General features: G+C 33.7%; 1 protein-coding gene across 1 annotated transcript in view; it reads left to right on the plus strand.

Moving 5' to 3' along the window:
* Positions 1-4,043: 4,043 nt before the first annotated feature.
* LOC120352431 overlaps positions 4,044-25,677 on the plus strand; it is a 49,188-nt gene continuing 27,554 nt past the window's right edge. The window contains exons 1-5 of the mRNA XM_039432872.1: positions 4,044-4,286; positions 5,170-5,309; positions 9,780-9,998; positions 12,027-12,252; positions 14,248-14,313. Of these exons, the coding sequence (XP_039288806.1) occupies positions 4,081-4,286; positions 5,170-5,309; positions 9,780-9,998; positions 12,027-12,252; positions 14,248-14,313 (857 nt within the window). The 5' untranslated portion in view covers positions 4,044-4,080. The remainder of the gene's footprint in view (positions 4,287-5,169; positions 5,310-9,779; positions 9,999-12,026; positions 12,253-14,247; positions 14,314-25,677) is intronic.

Below are 25,677 nucleotides of genomic sequence, written 5' to 3' on the forward strand. Positions count from 1 at the left end.
TATTATCCAGATAAAATAGAAAGGCATTCACCCAAAACTGCTCTAAACCTAAATTTGGAAAACACAGTCTAGAGGTATGTAAAAAAGTATAACTTAATTCGTACAAAAAATTTAATGACAATGACCATGACATTCTTCCTCCCATTGATACTTGACCAGGAAAATAGAGAGTGTAAGAGAAAGAGATAAAGTGTTGGAGAAGGAGTAAGAAAAGAGTATAGTAAAAATAAGATTAGGAGTGTCAGAGAAAGAGAGCGAAAAAGAGAAAGAGCGTGCAATAGAAAGAAAAGAGAGTCAGAGGAAGTTATTTTTTGTATTTGCGTAGAACTTGTTTTGAGGAAAATTGTGATAATCTTGTTTGAGCGCAAGATTTTTGTTGAGGCTTGAAAAGTGATTTTTGAAGCCAGATAACTGAGCTTTTAACCGTTGGTTAAGTATTGACCGCGAAACCGACGTAAGCAGCTAGACAACGGTCAAAGACCTCTTCACTCACACTACGAATATCTCAAGACTACTGTAGCTAATAGATAGATATAAGATTCACGTTATGAAGTCAGAATATGATTTACATTGATTTTCTAACTTGTCTGTCATTGGACAAAGCATATAGCTCTATCCTTTTCTAGCTCCACACAGTTGCCAAATTGCTTGTAGAAATATGAATAAAAAAATGTAATGAACTATACTAAAGTATTTACTCTCAATTATGAAAATGTATTGTAAAATCATGAAAATATATTTTCTTGGTGCTAAAATAGCTCTGGAAATGAATTGACCATTAATTAGTATGATATTTGTAATGATTTTTTTCAAATATTCAACAAGCTACCCTTTAATGTGAGTACCTAATTACAAAAATGCGTTCAAGAATAATTTGAAAAATCTTCTAACAGAAAATCCTCTTTATTCTGTAGCTGAGTATTTTGATATGGATTAGGAAATCGTTAACAATTATTTCTAAATAGGCTATTAAAGACTATTTACCGTATACTGGATTTGCTATAGATAATAGATCTGGTATTATTAATTTGTGAATAGAATTAGAATTTAAGGAATTGACATGATACCATTCAGTTTAGATCTTCTTTTTTAATTTATATTTGACGTTTCCAATTTAATATTTTGTACTTAAAGGGATAAAACCTTATCATATTCCATTAATTTAGTAGCCTATAGTACTTATTGATAGTCACTTGAAAATTATTCATAGTTTAAAACTTGATAACTCTACTAGGATCGAGATGTCATATTATTGTGCAGTATGATATTCAGAACAGTATTTTTTTTACTCGTAGGCCTACATATTCTTGAAAACTGCACTTCTGTAGTCCTAAAAAGTGAAAATCTACGGTGATAATGGAAAGAAAATGGTCCTATATCATGGTAGGATGTACTGGCACTGAATACTGTAGCCTATTTGAGACAATACAGTATTGTATCTTAATTCCAACTGTTATTCGAGTTATTGAAAATTATATGTAACAAATCAATAAATAACTCTATTTTCCCAGAATTTCTAATTATTCCAGTGCTTATTATCTATTAATTCATTCATCATTTACAATCAACTTAAGGACAAATAAACAGACTACAGTCCAAAACTTCTTTTCATCCCAATTGTATAAAATAATTTTTCGGTTTATCGTTTGATAGTTTGACACCTCCCCAATTGTCCAAATAAAGGTTATGTGCTACTTTTCAATTCTTTTCAGTTATTATGTAACAGTGTATAGTCTTAATAAATTAATAAATAAATAAATAAATAATAAATAAATATATATATATATATATATATATATATATATATATTATATATATATATATATATATATATATATATATATATATATGCTTTAATTTCCTTGTTACTCTACAGCATAGATCAATCAATCAATATTTTTATCCATTTCAACACAAGCACGCAATAAAAATCAAAATACGAAGCAATACAATCAAAAGTACAAAAGACAGACTTCATGGTGGGCTGTGCTGAATAATTAGCACAGTAATAACAATAATAATTTGTAGATCACAATAATAAGTTTCAGTTTTAGAGGAAAATCTAGAATTTAATATTCTTTACTCCAAAATAATATATCAACCAACTTTATCATTTCCGGCACATCCTGTTATTATTTATGTGTTTTTCCTGTGTTTATCATGCGTATGATTCTGGTAAATTTCAATATTCTTTCACTTGGAATTAGAATAGAATAGAATCTTTATTGCAGCAATATCTGAGGTCTCCAGATACAATACAAGTGTCAAATATATACAACATGATACAAAATACAAATATATTACATCAGTAAGTTACATGCTGACTTATGAATCCAAATTCTATTCTCCCAATTTTTCTAGTGTTCAAGGTTTTTGAACAATAGAATAATTACGTGTGAAAATCCTCTAGAAAAACTTCTAGATTTACATTGGAGGTTTTATTTTTTGTAAGAATGAGAGCAATATTAGCTAACTTTTTGCGACAAAAGCTGAGTTTGAAAGCGGAAACAAGTTTGAATACAATATTTACAGGAAAATAAAAGCGGTAATCAACTTGTTTTTTTCTGAAAACACCATTATGTAACAAATAATATCCTATTATACTGAGTTGAAGGTTTTTAGGATTTCTTGAAAGTCTTCGTTTCTCTCTAGAGTTTTCTAGTAACTTTTATTTCAAATGAGTTTTATTCTCTCAAATATTCCATTCCATCGAGTGGAGTTGAGATGAATTGAATTGTACTTCATCAATAGTTATTTCAACAATGCAACTGTATCAAATTCAATATGTATTTCCATTATTTTATTACAGTAATGTGTTCGTCAATGTTATAGATACTACTTGAATTTATGTATTATGGTACCTAGTATGTTAGTGTACTGTATAATAATAATGTTTTATGAAACGCTTACAGTGCTACATGTAGCCTTAGCTACTGGCTTGTTCACTCACATTAATAGATTTTCTTCAAATGTTGAAGGTATAATCAGACAGTTACAAAACCAAATTAAAATTGCCTGATATCAAGTACTACAATTAGCAAAAACTAAAAAAAGAGCAATAGCAGGAAACTGGTAACTCTAGTTCTGGAGTACCATATAGATGTGATGATGGAACTTAAGAGTATAACAGTCGATAATCTATTTCAATAATATTCATTTTAAATTTTGTTGAGGGAGAGTAAGTAAACTTGCATATATATTTATTGATAAAAAAAATATATTTTCTATGTTATAATGACTTATGTGTTCAATTTATTAACACTTTTTAAAAATCCATTTTAAACATAAAAACATATTTTCCAATGTTAAACCACTAATATAAATGAGCCATTTATTAAGCCTACTGAAAGATTTATGCTCTCCTTTCTTTGAAGGATCAAAAATTATTCTTAATTTTTGTTATGGTATATGAAATTTAATATTTTATGATATGAATAAAATAATGCTTTATTTTCATCAGAATCTAACGAGTCTTGTGATGATCAAATGATAAAAATTCACTCAATATTCTACAAGTATTTTTCCTGAAAATGTGGATTTGAAAAAGGGTGATAAATCATTTGAATTTACCGCTTCAATGCTTCAATCCTAGTTGTACCAACCTATGCAAAAAGAAAACTTATCAGGATTTCAACTAACAAGAGCATCATGATGTTTTCAAGTGATGTTTGAAAGATTATTCTATGATTTTTGAAAATAAATTTTAATAAAAATGAGAATTTTATGATTTTTTAAAAATAAGGCCCTGCCGCACAAAAACCTGTTAAATTTTGATTATGATTAAATTCACGAGAACTAATCAGATGACGTTACAGCTGTTAGTCATCTGTTCAGTTCAATGTCTAAAAGTCTAACCTAAAAATTTTCTCTCTTATCAACATCGTTGTATAACATTAACATTGTTTGCTTTATTTGTATTATTTTAACGTTAGCAATTGCGTAGATTATTAAATTTTCAGTGTAAATGTATGAATCATTAATTAACAAATTAACCAGGCAAACTAAAGTAGTTAGTCGTTTTTGAAAAATATATGACAAATGGTAGACCGTTAGCCGTGAATTCCATCTGCATTATTTAAGATGCTGGAAGAAACGTTCATTTTATCTAAACTTCCTCTAACATTTGAGAAAGGGGAAAACATTTCAATTCATGTGCTGTCTTCTTTTATTTATATTTTAAACATTTCCGTCAAAAAACAAGTTTTTCTGTATATTTATAGTGTGAGACAATCAAAGGAAAGTACTTTTGAGTTGGTTTGGCATGACCCTGCTTTAACTGTGGATAGGTGAGTCTAGTCTCTAGTTTATTACACTGTAAATTATTTATCTACAACTACAAACCAAACACACCCAGATAAAATATTTCTTATTGGGGGAAGTTGGTGATGGTTGAGATATAATTTGTTTATAGCTCAAACCACCCCAAAAAATCTTACATTTATTGGTTTATTATACATGTCATGGATAGTGACGAGCACCATATCGACAATAGTTATACAATAATAAAAAAAAACAAGATATTGATACACAAAACACAATAATTGTACATAATGCAACAACTCTCATCATAACACTAATAACTTATATCTAAGACCTAGACAACATTCTATAACTAATGTAACATATTCAATGGTCGAAGATTCTTAGCCACTCATAAAAACATTTCTCTAATACCCATCATTTTAGATTAGTATTGAAAGAGTTTAGGGTTTGAGCAGCTTTTATATTCTGGGGTAAACAGTTAAAAACTTTTTTGCCATAAAATAGGCATTTTGCCATAAGGGGACATAAAATCATCCCCTATTCCTTTTTTAAACTGCGAAATTTTGGAGTAGTTTTCAGAACTAAGATTGAATTTTTTTTCTTCTACCCCTACGCAGCTATTTTGAAATAGCCTACCGGTAATTGAAATTTTTCATAAATACCTTGGCTAGTTGAATAAGCTAACATTTTTCTCAGATTTTATTTTTTTGGTAGAAAAGGATATTATAGACATGTGATCCTGAGAAAATCAGGATTTTACATTCAAAGTGTCGGATTTTGTGAAGAGGGTTAGAGTAAAACTAAAATAAATTAAATAATTCAAAAAATGGTTTATTTATATATTTAAAAATCTTCTTGTTTATTATTTCATCTCCCTTATTCAGTTTAAATTTATTTTCTTTGCAGTTATTTCGTCTCACCCGATGGCTACCTATTCATTCTTACTGCAAACAATGACCTACATTTCTACAATGTCGTTGAACAGGAGGTTTTTCTGGAAAGAGAATTACTTTCCTCAGAGTTTATGGAGCTTCTCAAGTACTCAGGTAAGATATATTCAAGTATTATAGTGAGGTCCACGTTATAATTACAGTAGAGAAAGGTAGGAGGAGAGTTGCTGATTCTATGCCTTGCCGCTGCCTTCGAAAGAGGATAGCTGATACCGTTATATCTGATGTAATATCAAATATCCATTGAGTGGGCATCACCCTCAACAAAAAAAGTTTTTTCATGTTTAATATATTCAATTATATTTTATTCATCAAGAAAATATATTTTTCCTACAGATACCCTGAAAAGTGACCATTTGTGCACTGATTGCAGGCTGCAAAGAATCACTTTTCCGCACTAGTGCGCAAAGTGAGTACTTTGCGTACTCCAGATTTGCAGCATGACAACGCAAAATAGTTAGTAGGTTATATGGAGCACCAGTGCAGCAAAATCAAAATTAAGTTGGTAACACTCATAGTGAGGCCCACGTTATAATGGCAGTGTAGAACAACGTTCTATTTATTATGTGCCTTGATTATAGTCATTTCAATGCTTACATAACATAAACCCCCTTCAAGCAGTCAGATGAATTTTCAATTGAATTACTAATCATTATAATTCAATTTTAAATAAATTGAGGTTTTTATTAATAATAAAGTTACACAGAAAAACATTTGATGGATTTCAGGGAATTTTACCCATAATTACCCACTTTTCATATTCAATGGTAACTGTAGGAAAAATTTAATGTGAAATACGTGCGCAAAGTTCGTTTGCTGCACTCAAGAAACCATTCCGCCCTCGCCTACGGCTCGGGCGTAAACGTTTCTTTCGGTGCAGCAAACTGTCACTTTGCGCACTAGTTGCACAAATAACTATTTCCTACAGATACCCTGAAAAGTGACCATTTGTGCACTGATTGCAGGCTGCAAAGAATCACTTTTCCGCACTAGTGCGCAAAGTGAGTACTTTGCGTACTCCAGATTTGCAGCATGACAACACAAAATAGTTAGTAGGTTATATGGAGCACCAGTGCAGAAAAATCAAAATTAAGTTGGTAACACTCATAGTGAGGCCCACGTTATAATGGCAGTGTAGAACAACGTTCTATTTATTATGTGCCTTGATTATAGTCATTTCAATGCTTACATAACATAAACCCCCTTCAAGCAGTCAGATGAATTTTCAATTGAATTACTAATCATTATAATTCAATTTTAAATAAATTGAGGTTTTTATTAATAATAAAGTTACACAGAAAAACATTTGATGGATTTCAGGGAATTTTACCCATAATTACCCACTTTTCATATTCAATGGTAACTGTAGGAAAATTTAATGTGAAATACGTGCGCAAAGTTCGTTTGCTGCACTCAAGAAACCATTCCGCCCTCGCCTACGGCTCGGGCGTAAACGTTTCTTTCGGTGCAGCAAACTGTCACTTTGCGCACTAGTTGCACAATAACTATTTCCTACAGATACCCTGAAAAGTGACCATTTGTGCACTGATTGCAGGCTGCAAAGAATCACTTTTCCGCACTAGTGCGCAAAGTGAGTACTTTGCGTACTCCAGATTTGCAGCATGACAACACAAAATAGTTAGTAGGTTATATGGAGCACCAGTGCAGAAAAATCAAAATTAAGTTGGTAACACTCATAGTGAGGCCCACGTTATAATGGCAGTGTAGAACAACGTTCTATTTATTATGTGCTTGATTATAGTCATTTCAATGCTTACATAACATAAACCCCCTTCAAGCAGTCAGATGAATTTTCAATTGAATTACTAATCATTATAATTCAATTTTAAATAAATTGAGGTTTTTATTAATAATAAAGTTACACAGAAAAACATTTGATGGATTTCAGGCAATTTACCCATAATTACCCACTTTTCATATTCAATGGTAACTGTAGGAAAATTTAATGTGAATACGTGCGCAAAGTTCGTTTGCTGCACTCAAGTAAACGTTTCTTTCGATGCAGCAAACTGTCACTTTGCGCACTAGTTGCACAAATAACTATTTCCTACAGATACCTTGAAAAGTGACAAAAGTGACACTTTTCCGCTCTAGTGCGCAAAGTATTACTTTGCGTACTCCAGATTTGCAGCATGACAACACAAAATAGTTAGTAGGTTATATGGAGCACCAGTGCAGGAAAAAAAATTAAGTTGGTAACAATGTCTGTGGTAAGATAAGAATCATCAATGGCTGTATGGCTACATATTTATGATAAAATCCCAACCTAGAAATCCAAAACAATAATAATGTTTATCTAAATCATAATTAAATAATAACTTCTCTTCATTTAATAATAAATAATGTTTCTTTTCTATTGACAGTAATAACTATTTCAACTCCAAGCAATGAGAAATGTAGCAAACACACATTATGAAATTCGATTTTCAGGTTAAATAATTACCGTTCGATATCCATGTCAATAAAATTAATAAAATAACATTAGAAAATACTACAATAAAATATTTTCTGTTGTCTATGTTATTTTTATTTTATAAATATTTTTTAGTCTACTTATAGTATTTTTTGGTAATTTTAGTTAACCATAAGTCTAAATATCTGAATACTGTTGAAACGAAGTTAGGTACGATTCTTCCCACTAGGTCGCGCGCTTGTCGGTTCAGCCATCTTGCAGCCATCCTAATCAGCTGTTGGCGTGTATTTTAAATGCGAATTTTTTCTGTATTTTCTCTGATTCTTGAATGAATAAAAATGAGAACTTTGGCTGAGAATTTTCAACTTCAATTGGATTATTGATTTTAAAATGAATTAAGGTTGTTATTAATAACAGCATCACACACACAAACATTTGATGGATTTCAGCCATCATTTTACCCATAATCATTTAATCAACCACTTCTCATATTCAATGGTAACTGTAGGAAAAGTTTAATGTGAAATACTTGAGCAAAGTTCCTCTGCTGCACTCGAGAAGCCATTCTGCCCGAGCCGTAGCCGTCGGCTCGGGCGTAAACGTTTCTTTCGGTGCAGCAAACTGTCACTTTGCGCACTAGTTGCACAAATAACTATTTCAATGATTTAATAATACATTTTCATAATTGAGATTGAATATTTTGTTAATTAATTAAATTTCTAGATTATTTGAAAAAAAGATCTAGCAACGTTGCAGAGATGGTAAAGAATAGCGTCATCTGGTTTGTTGAATGATAGACAAGGATAGCAACAACAATGTTTATCAAATACTGTAATTATAACGTGGACCTCACTGTTGCGTTATCTGGTTTGTTGAATGATAGACAAGGATAGCAACACCAATGCTACTCAAATACTGTAATTTATTGTAACGTGGACCTCTTTATAGACAAGATATGGTAAAAAGTCCAGTTACCACTTTTGAACACTAACTGATATGTCACTACTAATTTAAATTCTACAAAGGCTTGAAATGATGATTTAATTTTTCTAATGAAACCTTGGAGAAAAGATATCATAAGAAGATATCTCATGGTATAGGTCGTTTATGTTCCAAATTTCACTGTCAACTCAAGCCGATAGTCCTAGTAGTTATTTTACGTGAAGCTATGTGAGGCTGGTAGTCTCTCATACTGTGCCGCTCCTTAGGTGCGTACAGACTTTCGCTCTGCTCCGCAACCGAACGTCACTCCAGCAGAGCGATTGATGATCGACCGGCGAGCAACTGTGGTTGACCGGGGAACGCGAGAAGATCTAACATCTTCCGTAACGTTCATGATGGATGCGCGGGCGGAGCGACTGTGGTACGATGGAGGAACGAGGGCGGTACGAAGGCGGAGCGTGCTCGGTGCGGGTTGGAAGTGCGTATATGTGTACGCAGCTTTACACTCTCACCCGGCCAAATAGACAGTAGTCGACAATTATCGGCTTGAGTTAACACAAAATCGGCTTGAAATTTGGAACGTAAACTACCTACACCGTGGGATATGTATCCTATTATGCTACTTATTACTGCAAAGGATTAGAATGAAATTATAATCTTGTTCAAAAAACTGTAAATTAAGGAATTTTATTTCTATATTTTCAGGTTTTCCTATGAAAAATGCTCAGTTCTCTCCGCTATCCAGTACTAATTATAACTACTTTTCATTACTTAGTGCCGGTTGCACAAAAGCCGTTCAAGTTTTAATCGTGATTAATTCCATGAGAACCAATCAGAGAAGCCCATTTTTTCAGAAAAGCCTTCTCTGATCGTCTTCTCTCGAAAAATCGAAAAGTCTTCTCTAAATCGCGAAATTAACAACGTTTAAAATTTAACCGACTGTTCTGCAACCGGGCCTAACTGTTTCACTTCTAAAAAGGATTGAAATTATTATTGATTTTTGTTTAAAAAAATTGTAAATTAAGGAAATTACTTTCTATATTTTCAGGTTTTCCTATGAAAAATGCCCAGTTCTCTCCGCTATTCAGTTACCATTTCTCAATACTAACTGTTTCAACTACTAATTACTGCTAAGGATTGAATCTTGTTCAAATTAACTGTAAATAAAGGAAATTTCCCTATATTTTCAGGTTTTCCTATGAAAAATGCCCAGTTCTTGCCGCTGTCTTTGGTTGGTAACAACCTGGTATTGTGTTCGGGTACCCGCTGGTTGATCGTCGTAACATGGAACTTCAGTGCAAAAGTGGCCAAAGACTTCATGGTCTCCTGCATTGATCTGGGTCCTAGCATCACTTCGATCACCTCCAACAAGCAGTATATCTTCTGTCTCAACAGCTATGGCGATATCTGTATCCTTTCATCCAATTTTAATTTTTTAATCGATCTCATTTTTGATAATTATCCGATGTTTGTAATCTAATCTATATTGTAAGGGTATTAGTATATTCTTCTTCTTCTTCTTCTTCTTCTTCTATTTTACTTCTCCTCCTTCTTCAACTCCGTTTCTTGTCACTCCTCCGTCATCTCCCTCCTCCTCCTCCTTCTTCTTCTTCTTCTATTTGACGAGATGAAAACTGTTTAAAAAAGTTTTGATTTCAATTTATTATAATGTATTCCGGTTATCTGATCTAACAATGTATTCAATTATTCACTATATGCCGTGAAGGTGAAATCCTTACCTGCAGCATGGGGCTTTATGGCCAATGTCATTCATCACGAGAATAGGATCACACTGTTGCCGTTTTAATGCTGATTATCGGGGCACCGAGCTTTACTCGTTATCCTTTTTATATATTCTGGTTATAGAAAACAGCTCTAACGATTTTCACGAAATTTGGAACATAGTAGGTTTATGATATAAAAATTCGATTGCACTAGGTCTCATCCTTGGGAAAACCCGCTGAATGACATGAAAAGGAGAAATTCATCCTTGGCTGAAACAGCTGTGGATAGTAAAAAAGTGAGTGAGCGAGTGAGTATGTGTAAAATCAAAATACCGCATCCCCGAAATTCATAAGATGACATAATTAAGCCAGCTGTGAAATATAAACACGATCATTTTAGAGAATTGTGTTCTGCTTATCAATAAATAAAAATAACGAGCAAAGCTCGGTGCCCCTATATTTTTATTTATTGACAAACAGAACACAGTTCTCTAAAATGATCGTGTTTATATTTTGCAGCTGGCTATAAATAATGTCATCTTAAGAATTTCGGGGATGCGATATTTTGATTTTCCACAGAATCACTCGCTTACTTTTTACTATCCACAGACGACGAAAGTCTGAGCTGTTTCAGCCAAGGATGAATTATTCTTTTAATGTCGTTCAGCGAGTTTTCCCAAGGATGAGACCCAGTGCAATCGAATTCTTATATCATAAACCTACTATGTTCCAAATTTTCGTGAAAATCTTCAGAGCCGTTTTCGATATCCATTGAACATAAATAACCAGATATAAAAATATAAACAGATATACAGAAATTGATCGCTTAATATAATAGGATTCTATCAAAATGAACTACAGATGGAAATAAATTGAAAATATACATTTTTCCAAAGCTAATTAATGAATAAATATTATTAAACGAAAATCCCAATTAAATGCTGTAAATCACTCCGAAGACTTCTGCTACAGCAAATATTGACAACAGGGTAAACAGCTAGATGGAAATTCGATGAGCGCTACTATACAAAAATTATTTGGCTGGCCGCTATGGCTTCTTATAAAATTAGCGTTGCTATCCAGATATTGTCGGTCAGTTTGGTGTAAGGGTAACCATTCCTGACCGGTAGCTGATACAGGTTTATTTATGTAATATTAACGGATCATTCTCGTTTAAAATAATCAATTATATTTTATCTAGCAAGCAATTATATTTTTCGATAATTTCATTATGAATTTTCATAATTAAGATGAAATATTTTGTTAGTCAATTGATAATTCTACATTGTTTAAAGACAATCTGGCAACAGAGCAAAGCGAGAAAGAGATAGTGCTATCAGCTTTGTTGAATGATAGACAAGGATAGCAATACCATTGGTTACTGTGGATCTCACTATAGTAATATTCATCTTGAATGAAAAAGACTGAGAAATTGTCAAAAAACCACTGATTTATTGATAATTTAAAAAGACCGGTTTCGGTTATTACACCATCGTCAATCTCTGGTTTATCAGAGATTGAAAATGGTGTAATAACCGAAACCGGTCTTTCTAATTATCATTAAATCAGTGGTTTTTTTGACAATTTCTCAGTCTTTTTCATTCAATATGAATAATTACCACAATATCAACTTCTCAACTACACAAAAAGTAATATTCATTTCTTACTTCCTGCACTCTATATTGTCCCTTGACTTGATTCACCGTCATCCAGTGGTACACAAAGCCGTGGACGCCCTGTTTCTGATCAGACTGAGCGTGTCCGACTGGCTGCCCTGGAAGGATGTCGACAACACGACCCAGTCGCATCGCCGCATGGTCGCACTCGGTTGCGGCCACGACCGCATGCGGCTGGCGCTGGTCGCTGCCACTCACGACCAGGTCGCCATCTTGGACCTGGCGGCCGCATTCAACGATGCCATGAATCTCAATGTCGACAGGTATTTGAAATATAATCAAAATTTATTGCCCACTTTATTGCGTATGGTCCGGGCTATGTATCTTGGGCTATGGCCACTAGACTACAATACAATGGAAATCACATTTATTTATTTATTTATCACATTGTGTACACATACTTAACATGAGGAAAGGCACAACAGGCTCATGCCCAAAACTGTCCCATTTCCAATTTATACTATATACTGTCCAAATCAAAAAGTTGGTTATGTCACTCTCACTTTTCAAAATACAATTTACGCTCTTCAATACTCAGATAAACGAGCAAATTTTGAATCAAATAGATATTATTAGAGTCTAGAATCGAAAATCTAAAACAGTAACTTAATAATTATTATTCAAAAAGTCTAAATCTTGAATGAATCTTGAAAATAACAGGTAAAACCCCATTTATTATTAAGGCTCAGCATATTCCCAATATACTTCCGTTCAGTGGTATATTTCCAATTGAGTTTCATCTGTTTTTCAATTATTCACTGTTTATTTATTTATTCATACATAGATCCCTACAATGTCATTCTCAACTATGAATCATTGGGAATGGAACAACAGGCTTGAAGCCCAAAACTGTTGCAAATTTAGATAGAATATGTCCAAAAATGGGTAAATTATTTTAAAATTATTCAGTATTTATTTATTCACTGTATTTATTCACAGTATTAATTTATTTACTGTAATTCAATTTATCTATGTAAATGACTTTTTAAATTTAAGACTTCTAAACTCAACTGTGATATCCTTTGCAGATGATACTGCAGCTATTTTTCACGGTAATTCATGGAACGAAGTTCATACCATAGCTGAAATATATGCTTTTAATTAAGAAGTGGTTAGATAAAAATACCTTAAGTTTAAATATTGAAAAACTAATTACATAACTTTCTCTGCAAATAGAGTAGGACAGCCTAACGAGAATCAAGATTTGAGACTCCATTCTCAGTGCAATTTAAACTTGGGTAATTGTGATTGTCCCACCATTAAAAAAGTCAATAATACTAAGTATTTGGGAATTATAATTGATGGAAACCTTAAATGGGATGTTCATATTAAATACATATGTAGAAAAATTAGATATTTATCTTTTAAATTTTACCAAGTTAACAGATTTCTTAATAAGAACCACCTGAAAATGATGTATCATGCTCTAGTCGAGTCAATTCTGCAGTATGGCATAGTTGTTGGGGAGGCTGTTTCAACTGTCATATTGCTGAATTATTTGTAGCACAAAAACTGATAATTAAAACTATATTAAGCAAACCCAGGCTCTATCCAACGGATATGGTTTTTAGTGATTTTGAGGTCATGACTATACGTCAATTATACATAAAAACCGTAATTGAGTACTTAATAAAATATAGATCCGATTTTCCTCTCACAATAATCTCTATTCTTAATTATTATAATCTAAGGGCCACTGCTAACAAATATGTAACCTATAACACTAATATTAAATGTATAAGGAGGCAATTAATTTACATAGGTACTAAAATAATAAACCTCATTCCAAATCACTTTCTCATGGACAATAAGATCAGCGGAAAAATTAAACTGGATATAAAAAACTGGACATACAGTAATTTCTTCTTCCATTTAGATATATGACTCGAGATTTCTGTTCCAGCATTGTTTTTTCATTAGTTTTTTCATTTTTCAGTGGACTCGCTTACCTCTATTTTGAGTACCAATTCCTCTGTTTTCTTCCTTCCCCCCATTTCTCCCTTCCTTTTTTCCTCATTACTTCTCTTCTCTTCTTTGCCTGCCTATTACATGGGAAACCATAGTTGGCTAGGTACCTTCCTCTCTTTTTTTTCTCTTCTCCAACACACCCAAACACTAAGCCCATTGTTTTTTTATATTTGTAATATTTTATTGTGTTTTATTTGTTTCGTAAATCTTTGTAATTTTGTTTTGTCTTGTTTTGTGTGTTTTTAATAAATTGAAATTGAAAAATTGAAATTTCAATTGCTTTTTTTCAGCTGCAGCAGTATTTCGAGCGAGAAATCACATAAGACAACAGCGAGCTCTTACAGTGCAACCTCAAAGTAAGTACTTTAATAATACTTGGTAATACTAATACTTGATTACGTCTTTTAAGGTATTATTTCAAGTATTTCAACTGATTCTAGAACCGAACATGTTCGGCTCACTTACTGAGATAAGCCGCCCTGGAACATTTGTCTCAACACATTCATTGAAAATGCGCCCTGTGTGGGCTGTAGCTTCATCCTGCTAAAACCATATTCCTCCCAAGTCATGTTCCTCAGCAAGTTCTTCCAATTTGGAGCGCAGAAACGTTTGTAACATTGTCACATAACGCTGGGAGGTGACATTTTTTTTTTTTTTTTTTTTAAACATCTTTATTGCCCATAAAAACAAAATACAAAATAAAAAACTTACAAAAGAAATATTCTAGATTATATTAATATATTATGCTATTTACATATAAATTAAAATTACATGGCACCACCCAGCAAGGGCAAAACCCTGACCGCTGAGTGAGAGTATCAGCTGTTAGACAATATAAAAAATTTATTTACTAATAATCAAAGCTACAAAAAATCGAAGTTAACAATAAATTACTAGTCTAGTAATTATAATATTTGACTGATGTCGAAGAAAAAATTTTGTATCACCCACTTATTTATCTGTTCCATCCTCTGTCTACCCCTATTAGAAAGATATTCTGACAATGCATTTGGCATTATATTTATTATTTTTGAGCTAAGATACCCCAATTGTCTTCTCACTATTGTCAAAAATGATCGGTTATATTTAATTCGTCAAGAATGGTTATTTGTGCAACTAGTGCGCAAAGTGACAATTTGCTGCACCGAAAGAAACGTTTACGCCCGAGCCGTAGGCGAGGGCGGAATGGTTTCTTGAGTGCAGCAGAGGAACTTTGCGCACGTATTTCACATTTAATTTTTCCTACAGTTACCATTTAATATGAAAAGTGGGTAATTATGGGTAAAATTCCCTGAAATGCATCAAATGTTTTTCTGTGTAATTTTATTATTAATAAATAAAATTGAATAATGTAGTAGTAAATGAATGAAGGGGCGGCTGTCACTCATGTGATGGCTGTCCTCGAACTCGGTGTCCTTGATATTATTATAACATGGACCTCACTATACCACAGTCACTGTTACCAACTTAATTTTTGTTTTCGTGCACTAATCCTCCATATAACCCACCAACTATTTTGCGTTGCCATGTTGCAAATCTGGAGTGCAGAAAAAAAATTTTCCCGCACTAGAGCGGAAAAGTGATTCTTTGCGTTCTGTAATCAGTGCAGGAATGGCCACTTTTCAAGGTAACTGTAGGAAAAAAATATTCTTCAATGATTCTCTTATTAGAAATCTCAAATATTCTGTGTCATAATTCTAAAAATATTTATTCTTCCACAGGAAAGATTTTATCTAATAATACATTTTCATAATTGAGATTGAATATTTTATTAATTGAATATACTTCTACATTGTTGAAAAAATTCTGGCAACGTTTCAGAGCTAGAAAAGGATAACGCTATCTGCTTTGTCGAATGATAGACAAGGATAGCAACACTAATGTTGATCAGATTCTACCATTATAACGTGGACCACACTGTAGTCTGCAAGACTTCATTTTAGGCTCAACTCACACTCACGCGACTCAAGTCGAGAAGAGACTGCGACTCTAGTCTCTTCTCGATGCAGCATGTGTTTTCAAATGGTGACACTCAGACCAGTCGATTCTAGTCTCCGCGACCTCCCGACTGTGAGACTGAGTCGAGCGTCGACTCGACATGTTGGTCAAGCCTCGACTTGAGTTGCGTAGTACCATGTATTTTCAATTAAAGTGAGGCTATGTTTGATGAAAGTGATGTTTTATCATTTTAGATAAGATAGTAATGATAGTTAGATAAGACAATATATTCATAATAATTATTATAAATTTGTTACATGCTAAGTAGTGACGAATTAGATCTTATATTTCTAATAAAGTAAGGTTAGAAAATGGAGTAGCATGGAACTGAAGTAGTGACAATGAGCAAGAAAGTCGTAAGGTCGAGAGACTGGAGTATCCTCGACTGGAGTCGTACGTTTTGAGTCGAGGTAGTGTGAGTTGAGCCTAAGGCTAACGCGAGTCAGAGACTCGGCTCTAGTCGAGAGCATGTGTTTCCAAATGGTGACACTCAGACTAGTCGACTCTAGTCTCCGCAACAGTCACCATTTGAAAACACATTCTCTCGATTAGAGTCTCTTCTCTACCTGAGTCGCGTAAGTGTGAGTTGAGCCTAAGTGTTAAATCGTGATGTAACATAGTTGATCGTAATGGATCAGATAATTCAAGGCTTATCTTGAATTCTTATCTTGACTTAAACGTTTCTTAATAATTCATTATTCCTTTCTTCTCTCTCCCTGGCATTTACTATCATAGAAAACCCCTAATAAAATTTGCTTTAGTGAAGTTTTAGTTTAGTTTTAGTGATGTAGGTAGTCACATAGAGAAACAATAGCGTAAGTAGATATCCCATGGTATAGGGTGTTTATGTCGCAACTTTCACTGTTATCTCAAGCTGATTACTGTCAATTATTGTCGATTTTACTATTTTGTTGGGGTGAGAGTGTATGAACGGCACAGTATGAGAGACTAGGAGCGTCACACAGCTTCACGGGGAAGAACTACGTGGACTATCGGTTTGAGATAACAGTAAAAGTTGCGACATAATCGTCCTATACCATGGGATATCTACTTACGCTATTGTTTCTCTATGGTAGTCATTTTAAAATGAAATGAAATTCATGATTTCTGATATTTTAGGACTAGCGCAACCTCTGGATTTTCTTCTCAGGCCGGCACAGTTAATGTTTCCAGTAAACAGCTTTTCAACTGCAATGTTTTCAATGACGCCTGGTCCAATTACCTGCAAACCCTGAAGAAATCTGCCTCTCCAGGACAGGCTCAATGTAAGTAACTATTGTTTGTATAAAATAAGCTGAGACTTGGCCCTCCATCCGAAGAAAATACAGCGTTGCAAAACTGTGTAAAATTGCAAATTTTTAATCTAACCACTAAGAAAACTATTGATTAAAAAACTATAAACAGAAATATGAGAAAGTTGCAATTTTAGTGTACGATGTAGAGAATGATGGTAATGTTGCAAAACCTGACAAGAGAAAATAAATATAGTTTCGTTTACACGTTGGGAAGACTCTAGATATAAGATGAATGATTTATGGAATTAACTGAGATATTGATAAATGCAATATTACTGATATATTGCATTTATTCAAATGCTAATCAATCACGGTAATAATTATTATTAAAAGAGAATCCCAATTAAATGCTCTAAATCACCCCAAAGACTTCTGCTACTGCAAATATTTACAACAGGGTAAACAGCTAGATGAAAATTAGATGAGCGCTACTATTCAAAAATTATTTGTCAGCCCGGGAATCGAACCCGGTACTCCTGATTGACGATCAGGAATACTTATTCTTACACCAAACTTACAATCTCTGGATAGCAGCGTTCATTTTATACGGAGTCATAGCGGCCAGCCAGTCTACAAATGAGAAATAATGAGATATTGCATTTATTCAAATGCTAATGAATTAATAATTATTATTATTTTTGAATAGTAGCGCTCATGAAATTTCCATCTAGCTATTACCTATAGTCAATATTTGCTGTAGCAGAAGTCTTCGGGGTGATTTACAGCATTTAATTTGGATTTTCGTTTGATGATAGTTAATTCTTCAGCATTTGAATAAATGCAATATCTCATTATTTTTCATCTGTAGACTTGCTGGCCGCTATGGCTTTGTATAAAATGAGCGTTGCTATCCAGAGATTGTCAGTTTGGTGTAAGGGTAAACATTCCTGACCGGCAATTAGGAGGTACCGGGTACGAATCCCGGGCTGACAAATAATTTTTGAATAGTAGCGCTCATCGAATTTCCATCTAGCTGTTTACCTTTTGTCAATATTACAGTAGCAGAAGTCTTCGGGGTGATTTACAACATTCAATTTGGAGTGGCCGTAGTCGAGTGGATCAGATGCTGGCTTTACGATTCAGAGGCCCGGGTTCAAATCCCGGCCCGGGCAAGATATTTATCTCGGGCTCTCCCGTGTTTCGGATGGACACGTTAAGCCGTCGGTCCCGGCTGCCTAAAAAGCAGTCGTTAGGTCATGTCAAAGGCCCTGAAATTTATCAGTTGCGACCTGAAAACTCTGACATCAGACCTGAGCCAGCCAGGTCACTCGATATTATATTATTATTATTATTTGGATTTTCGTTTAATAATATTTAAAAATGATTTATGTGATCCAATCTGTGATAAAAATATTATTTATTCATTGGATAAAAAATCACAATATCGGAATGAAAGAAGAAGCTCTAGCCCAAATATGTGACTCAACTCATGATTGTTTTGTTTCAGCTTTGTTTTATAAATTATTCGTAATGTTTGTTTACCGATTGTTTGTCTATTCGATTTTTCTGTAGATACTCAATACATCTCAACTCTATTTTTTTATTTGTTACAAATAAATTTATTTATTCATTCTACTCGATTTGAGAGTTCATTTAAAAAAGGTATTTTCACTTCGGTTTGCAGCTTCGTCTCATGCCCGAAACCAGGCCAGCGATGTGCTCAAACTGAACTTGAGTCCCGATTTCGGTGAAATAAGAAAGGTGCATGCCACCGACAGGGGAATCTCAGTTTTGAGTCGACTGGATGCATCTACATATCTGTACAGGTTGGAAGAATTTTAGAATTTTTTATAATTCACAAATGATTTTACAGTCACACTGATGCATTAGTTTTTAAAATAATGCATTTTACACTGGAGGACATTATCTGTCCTTGTGTACTAAAACTTCCAGTGCTTTATTTCTAAACCTTAAGCCTGGTTTTCACTAGTAGAGTTAGTGGTCGAGTAACTGGCATACTAACTCTTCTCTACTTACTTGGTCGTGTAACTGTTTTCACTACAATTGAGAATAGTAGATAAAGTGTGTTGTCTAGTGAACAGAACTAACCTTAAAATGTCGACTCTACCAGTACCTAATATTACTTGATTGTAATATGTAATAGTAATATTGACTCTACTCTACACTACTAGCTCGAGACTTTTCATCCTTCATCTACCAGCTGATTAAATTCAGTTTAAGGCTGTGCAAAGGCTAAAAATAAACTTTCTACTCGTGATATTTTTTAAAGTTTTTTGATTTATATATCATCAAGCTATAAAAATGTAAAAGTTTTCTCAGGAATTTTTTTTCTGATCATTACTTTTTGAGATATGAGCGCTTAAAGTTTAAAATTTTTGGGACAGAACATTTCAAATTCGTTAAGAGATACTCGTAAATCCGTGAGATTTAGAGGATAGATTCTTCATGGTATTGTTGAGCTAATAAAACAAAAATTTTCAGAAAATATAAATTTTTAAGATAGTTATTCAATTTACTAAAAATAACTTTTAGTTGTGTTATTTTTGGTAAATTGAATAACTTTTTCAAAAATTGATATTTTCAGAAAATTTTTGTTTTACTAGATCAACAATACCATTAAGAATCCATCCTCTAAATCTCATGGATTTATATCCTACTGAGTTTGAAATGTTCTGTCCCGAAAATTCAAACTTCAGGCGCTCGTATCTCAAAAAGTAATGATCGAAAAAGAAAAATGTTTTTCTTAGAAAACTTTTTTATTTTGATATCTTGATGATATACGAATCGAAAAACTTTTAAAAACTTTTAAACGAGTAGAAAGTTTATTTTTAGCCTTTGCACAGCCTTAAGCTTTGACTGTGCAAACAGCCCTAATGACCGATCGCGCAAATGAGAAACAAAATCTGGAAAGAGTAATAGAAACAGTCACACTGAACGCGTGCACTTGCTGGTTGCGTTCAGTGTTATCAGCTACAGACAAGTCACAACGTGTTTCAATGGATTTTTCCAGTTTTTGTTTTTTGATTCATGCATGATCTGACTTGCACATACTCGCATCCAATGTAATCATACCCTGAGATTCGTTTGTATAAAATTTACCAATCAAACTAGGACTGATTTGTAATTTGTTGTAAAATATGACTGAAAATGGCTTCTTTGTGTGTATTTGAACAATTCCCACTTTTGACTCTCTCAAGGCCAAAGTCGTTGTATGTTCTAAAATAACTTTAGAAAGAATTGTTCAATCAGCTTCAAATTATTTTGAACACGTATTCTTCGAACCTTTTTACAGGTCAAGTTAGTTGTACAACAAAATTGATTCACTCCTTCGTCCTTTTTTAGGATATAACTTTTTCTACAACTGCGCATAAAAAAGAATTTACAAACTCAATTCTCCTCATAAAATAGCTTATTTCTGAGGAGAATCTACTTTTTCGCTCGCTAACCATCTGAGCATGCGTAGTAGATTTTCTTTACGCTCGCTAATCTTTCGCGCATGCACAGAAGAGTTTCTTTACGCTCGCTAATCAGCTGATGATAAGCAGCTCGCCAAAAGTAGGTCAGATCTTAACCTAAAAAGTCGGTGATTGTACCGCCAGATATAAGTAATTTAACAGTTTGGGCAGTTGTAGAAAAATTTTTGTATGTAATTCGCGCGTAATGCTTCTTTATCGCTCTTGGAAATTATCACGCTCCGCTTCGCGACGCGTGATAACTGTTTTACGCGAGCGATGAAGTAGCGCATTACGCTCTTAATACATAAATAGCTATTGAAAGTTCCTAAGAAAAAAATGTATTGTGATTTATCATTTAGTCAGCTAAAGAATTCATTGCATGCAATCACTACAGTTTTTCCATTCATAACATAAGCCGAGGCTATTTGTAAGCTATCTAACAGACAGTCTTTCATGCGCTGTTACATCATTTTAGCTGGTTAATATAGGTACTTCATAATTTACAACTTTTACATCAACAGACTGATATGGGTGTGTGAAATATTATGAGATTATGAGATATCAATGTGCGGTTTTTGCCATTCTCTTGGAATTCTGTATCGAAATCACATGACCACCTGCTCATTTAAAAACATGAATTTGGATTTATATGTGGGTCAAAGATATTGGAGCGACATAGTAGCATTTAAAGAGTAATTTTTCAATTCAAATAGGATCCCATATGAAACCTACTGTCAAATTATTCTAGTTAAAGAAATATTTAGCTGTTTCCATGATTTTCATCAACTTTGAGTAATTAAAAGTTGCGGGTTTCAAAGATTATAATACAACAGTTCATGAGCGAGCCTCCAACCGAGGGGGTCACCATTAGTATAAAATGAGTTTTTGATGTTTCTGTTGATTTTTCAGTCTTGTGTGTTATTTTCTTCATCAATTCGCAGATTGTTCGACAGCCGCTCAGGTCAGCTGAAATTCAGGGCCTCTCTGCCGTCGTACTGTGAGGTGGTCGCCCTCACCGCCAGTGACGTCACCATAGACCTGGTGGTTGCTGACAATTCGCTGCGGTTGCCATTGTGTGGTGCTCCCAAACATGTTTTCCTCAATAAGGTCAGAAGCTTTCTTGTGTATCATCATAGAGAAAAAATAGCATAAGAAGATGTCCCAAAATTTGTAGAATTCATTCAAAGTTTTGTATCAAATTATGGTGTTGTGTATCAAGTTGAGGTGATACTGTATCATATATTGTGTTGATACTGTATCATGTCTTGTGATACTGTAGCATGTGTTTGATACTGTATCATTTTGTGGTGATACTGTATCATTTATGTTGATACCATAGAGTAAAGATAGCATAAGAAGATATCCCATGGTGTAGGGCGTTTATGTTCCAGATTTCACTGTTAACTCAAACCCATAGTTCTAGTTTATTTTTCGTCACGCTGATAGTTTCTCATACTTAGTGTATTAGCCAGTAAATATTGTAACATATATAAAGAACTCTAATCTAATCTAATACTGTGCCGTTCTTACACTCTCATTCGGCCAAAACAATAATAATATTATAGACAGTACTCGGCTTTAAGTCGGTTAAATTTTTTAACAAAAAATCGGCTTGAAATTTGCAACGTAAACGAATTAAACCATGGGATATCTTCCTATGCTATTTTTATCTATGGTTTACATCCTATACTATTAAACGAGCAATTTCTGTTTGAATATAATACGTTTATATTTTATGTCAATATGTCTGTAAGTCACCGGATCTCGAAATCGGCTCTAACGATTCTCACGAAATTTGGAACATAGTAGGTTTATGATATAAAAATTCGATTGCACTAGGTCTCATCTCTGGGAAAACTAGCGGAGGACATGAAAAGTATAATGATTATATTCATCCTTGGATAAAACAGCTGATAATTTCATCGTCGTTGATGATGGAAGTGAGTGTGTGAGTGCATGTGTTTGCGACTGAGACAAAATTATGAGTCTTGAACTTTTGTTTTTCATTCAATCAGGTACTTAGTGCAGGTTGCACAAAAGCCGGTTAAATTTTAATCCTGATTAATTCCTGTAGAACCAATCAGAGAAGCCATATTTTTGAAATGGTCTTCTCTGATTTGATTCACGTGAAATTAATCAGGATTAAAATTTAAACGGCTTTTGTGCAACCGGGCCTTTGTGAGAGAAATATTTTGCATTCATCTGGGAATGAATCTCAATCCACTGTGATTAAATTTTCCTCTTTCGTTCCATGCTTTTGTACTCCAGAGCGTAGCTCGGTCCTCAGATAATGGGCCATATGAATAAAGTGAGCATTTGCTCATACTTCTAAAATATGGAGCATTTGCATTTTCTATGAATAAACGTGAGCAAAAACTTTTGCTCATGCTCATCAAAAAAAAAGTTTGAGCATTGCTCAAAAGTAAAGCTTTTGCCTAAAATTGTATGAATAAACTAGAGCTTTGCTCAACTTTTGAAGCAAATGCTTCAAAAAAAGTGAGTCCAGTCTAGAGCAGCTTATCACCTTTTGATCATAGTAAAATGCTCAATAATTCGTATGAGGAAGAGGAAACTAACTATACCAGATACGATCACAACCAATAGTCAAAACTCTTTTCAGATTCAACCATGATATATATCACCACTATTCCTACAAAAGAATAAATACAAAAGCTACCTGTTGTAAAGATAGCTTCACAAATAGGAATAGGCATTAGAAGAAGAGCTGAGTGTAGACGATTATAAGAAGGTATTGATATTATAAGATATGCTGAAGATTATTATAGAATGACATTTTTTCACGCTATTATTTCAAAATTCTAAACACAACTAACCTAAAACTATTCGAAAATAGAAAACAGAGCAGGACGACGCAAACACAAGCGGTGCACCCTACTTGCATATTTAGCGCTTCCGTGAGCTATAAAAACAAACTAGTTGCAGTGTCAATCTGACGTTCTATCAATAAGAGCTTTCAATAGATTACCGCTGTGTTCCAGGAATCTGAGTATATCTGTTTTCAAAACAAAAGTGAAAAGGATTCTTTTAGAGAACCCACTGTACAGTGTTGGAGAGTTCTTTGATCTCCTTGTGATATTATAAAATAATTTCTTCCAAGCTGATTGATATATTATATAATTACGAGAATGGTTATGTTCTAATTATTGATGATGTTTATAGGTATGTGTAACCTGTATTTTTTATTGAGATGTTTATATGTGACATGACCCCTGTACTATTTTAAGTATTTATTGCTAAAAAATATATTTCTATTTCTAAGGTTACAAAATCGATCAGCTGATGAAAAATCTCTAAAATACGTGAGCATTTGCTCCAGAGTTCAGGAGCATAAGGTAAGAGTATAGGTGAAGCTTATTCATATAAAAATGAGCAAATGCTTTTGCTTCTACCTTTTGCTCATGAGCAAAACCTTATGCTCAATGCTTTTGCTCATTAGCATTTGCTCTGGTTTTATTCATATGGGCCATTAATTATAATTCCTGTAATTTAATTGTTCTTGTTGATTACAGTTGTTGCGCTGTGTGGACGAGAGCCGCATTGCATTGCTGTTGGAAGGCTGGGATGAGATGCGGAGTCCTGTTACCCTGTTGTTAGCCTCAGTGGCAGATGGACAACTCGACAACGTTCATTTGGCGCTTAATCTGCATGCTCAGTGTGAGTTCAAATTGAGAATATATTGTCAAAGAAATTATTTGTAATAAGACAGTTTCAGCTTAATATACATACTCAGTGTGAGTTCAAATTGTCAAAGAAATTATTATTGGTTAAATAAGACGTTACGCTTAATCTGTATTCTCTATGTTTTTATTTTTATTGGAATTTTTAGTTGTTGTTGAACAAAATCAATTGTTTGAGGTTAGATTGAGATTATGAATAAAATCTGCGTTTTTTTTATTTTATTGCCGCTGAACAATAGTATTTTACATCACATGGACGGGAAGGGGCCGTTTGCAGTTCAAGAATGATGTTTCTAGTCTAGGCATTAGCCGAGACTTGAATTTTATTCGAGCCTTGCAAGAGACATTACGTCCAAGTAATGTACACTATTTTTGTCATAATAAACTAAAGAAGATAATTGGGAAATACAAAACATCACTGCTTTTGCTGAAGTTACTACATACATTCTATAAGCATAACCTATTTTACCAATTCTGTATCAGGATTGTAGAACAAAACTTCTACCTGGAGCGCGGAAGGTCGGTTTGTAGCAGTTTTGCTGTTCCTTTCGGTACTAGGTAACATCATAGAGAAACGATAGCATAAGTAGATATCCCATGATATAGGGCGTTTATGTGCATCTTTACTGGTTATCCCAAGCCGATAGTTCACGTAGTTCTTCCTGTGCATCTGTGTGACGCTGGTAGTCTCTCAATTGTGCCGTTCATTCACTATCAACCAACAAAACAGTAAAAATTGACAATAATCGACAGTACTCGGTTGAGATAACAGTAAAAGTTGCGACATAAATTCCCTATACCATGGGATATCTACTTACGCTATTGTTTCTGATGGTAACATACTCGACTGTAAAGAAAACATATAATTTCATTACAGTAGAGTATGCTTTAATTATAATCATATGTTTTTTTGTTCTGCAAACATCTGTTACCGTTTGATTTCATGCATGGAAAACAGCTGAAATTGAATGACTATGAAAAAAATAAATAATTGTAATAGAATATAGTTACATTATAACTATAAGAATCTTAAAGAATCGACTGTATTATTTTTTTCTTCAATCTCTTTATTCAGATTTTTCATAGTGAAACCTAAATACAGTAAATATTCTGACTTTCCAATGTTATCTAAAATTTGGTAGAGAAATAGTACAAAGATCCTAGGCTCAACTCAGAAACACTCAACTGCGACTTTAGTCTCTTCTCGACAAGCATGTGTTTCCAAATGGTGACACTCCGACCAGTCGATTCTAGTTCCGCGGACCATCAAACTGTGAGACTGAGTTGAGCGTCGACTCGTCATGTTGGTCGAG

This window comes from Nilaparvata lugens, chromosome 1 (assembly GCF_014356525.2).
Source record: "Nilaparvata lugens isolate BPH chromosome 1, ASM1435652v1, whole genome shotgun sequence".
Taxonomy (NCBI): domain Eukaryota; kingdom Metazoa; phylum Arthropoda; class Insecta; order Hemiptera; family Delphacidae; genus Nilaparvata; species Nilaparvata lugens.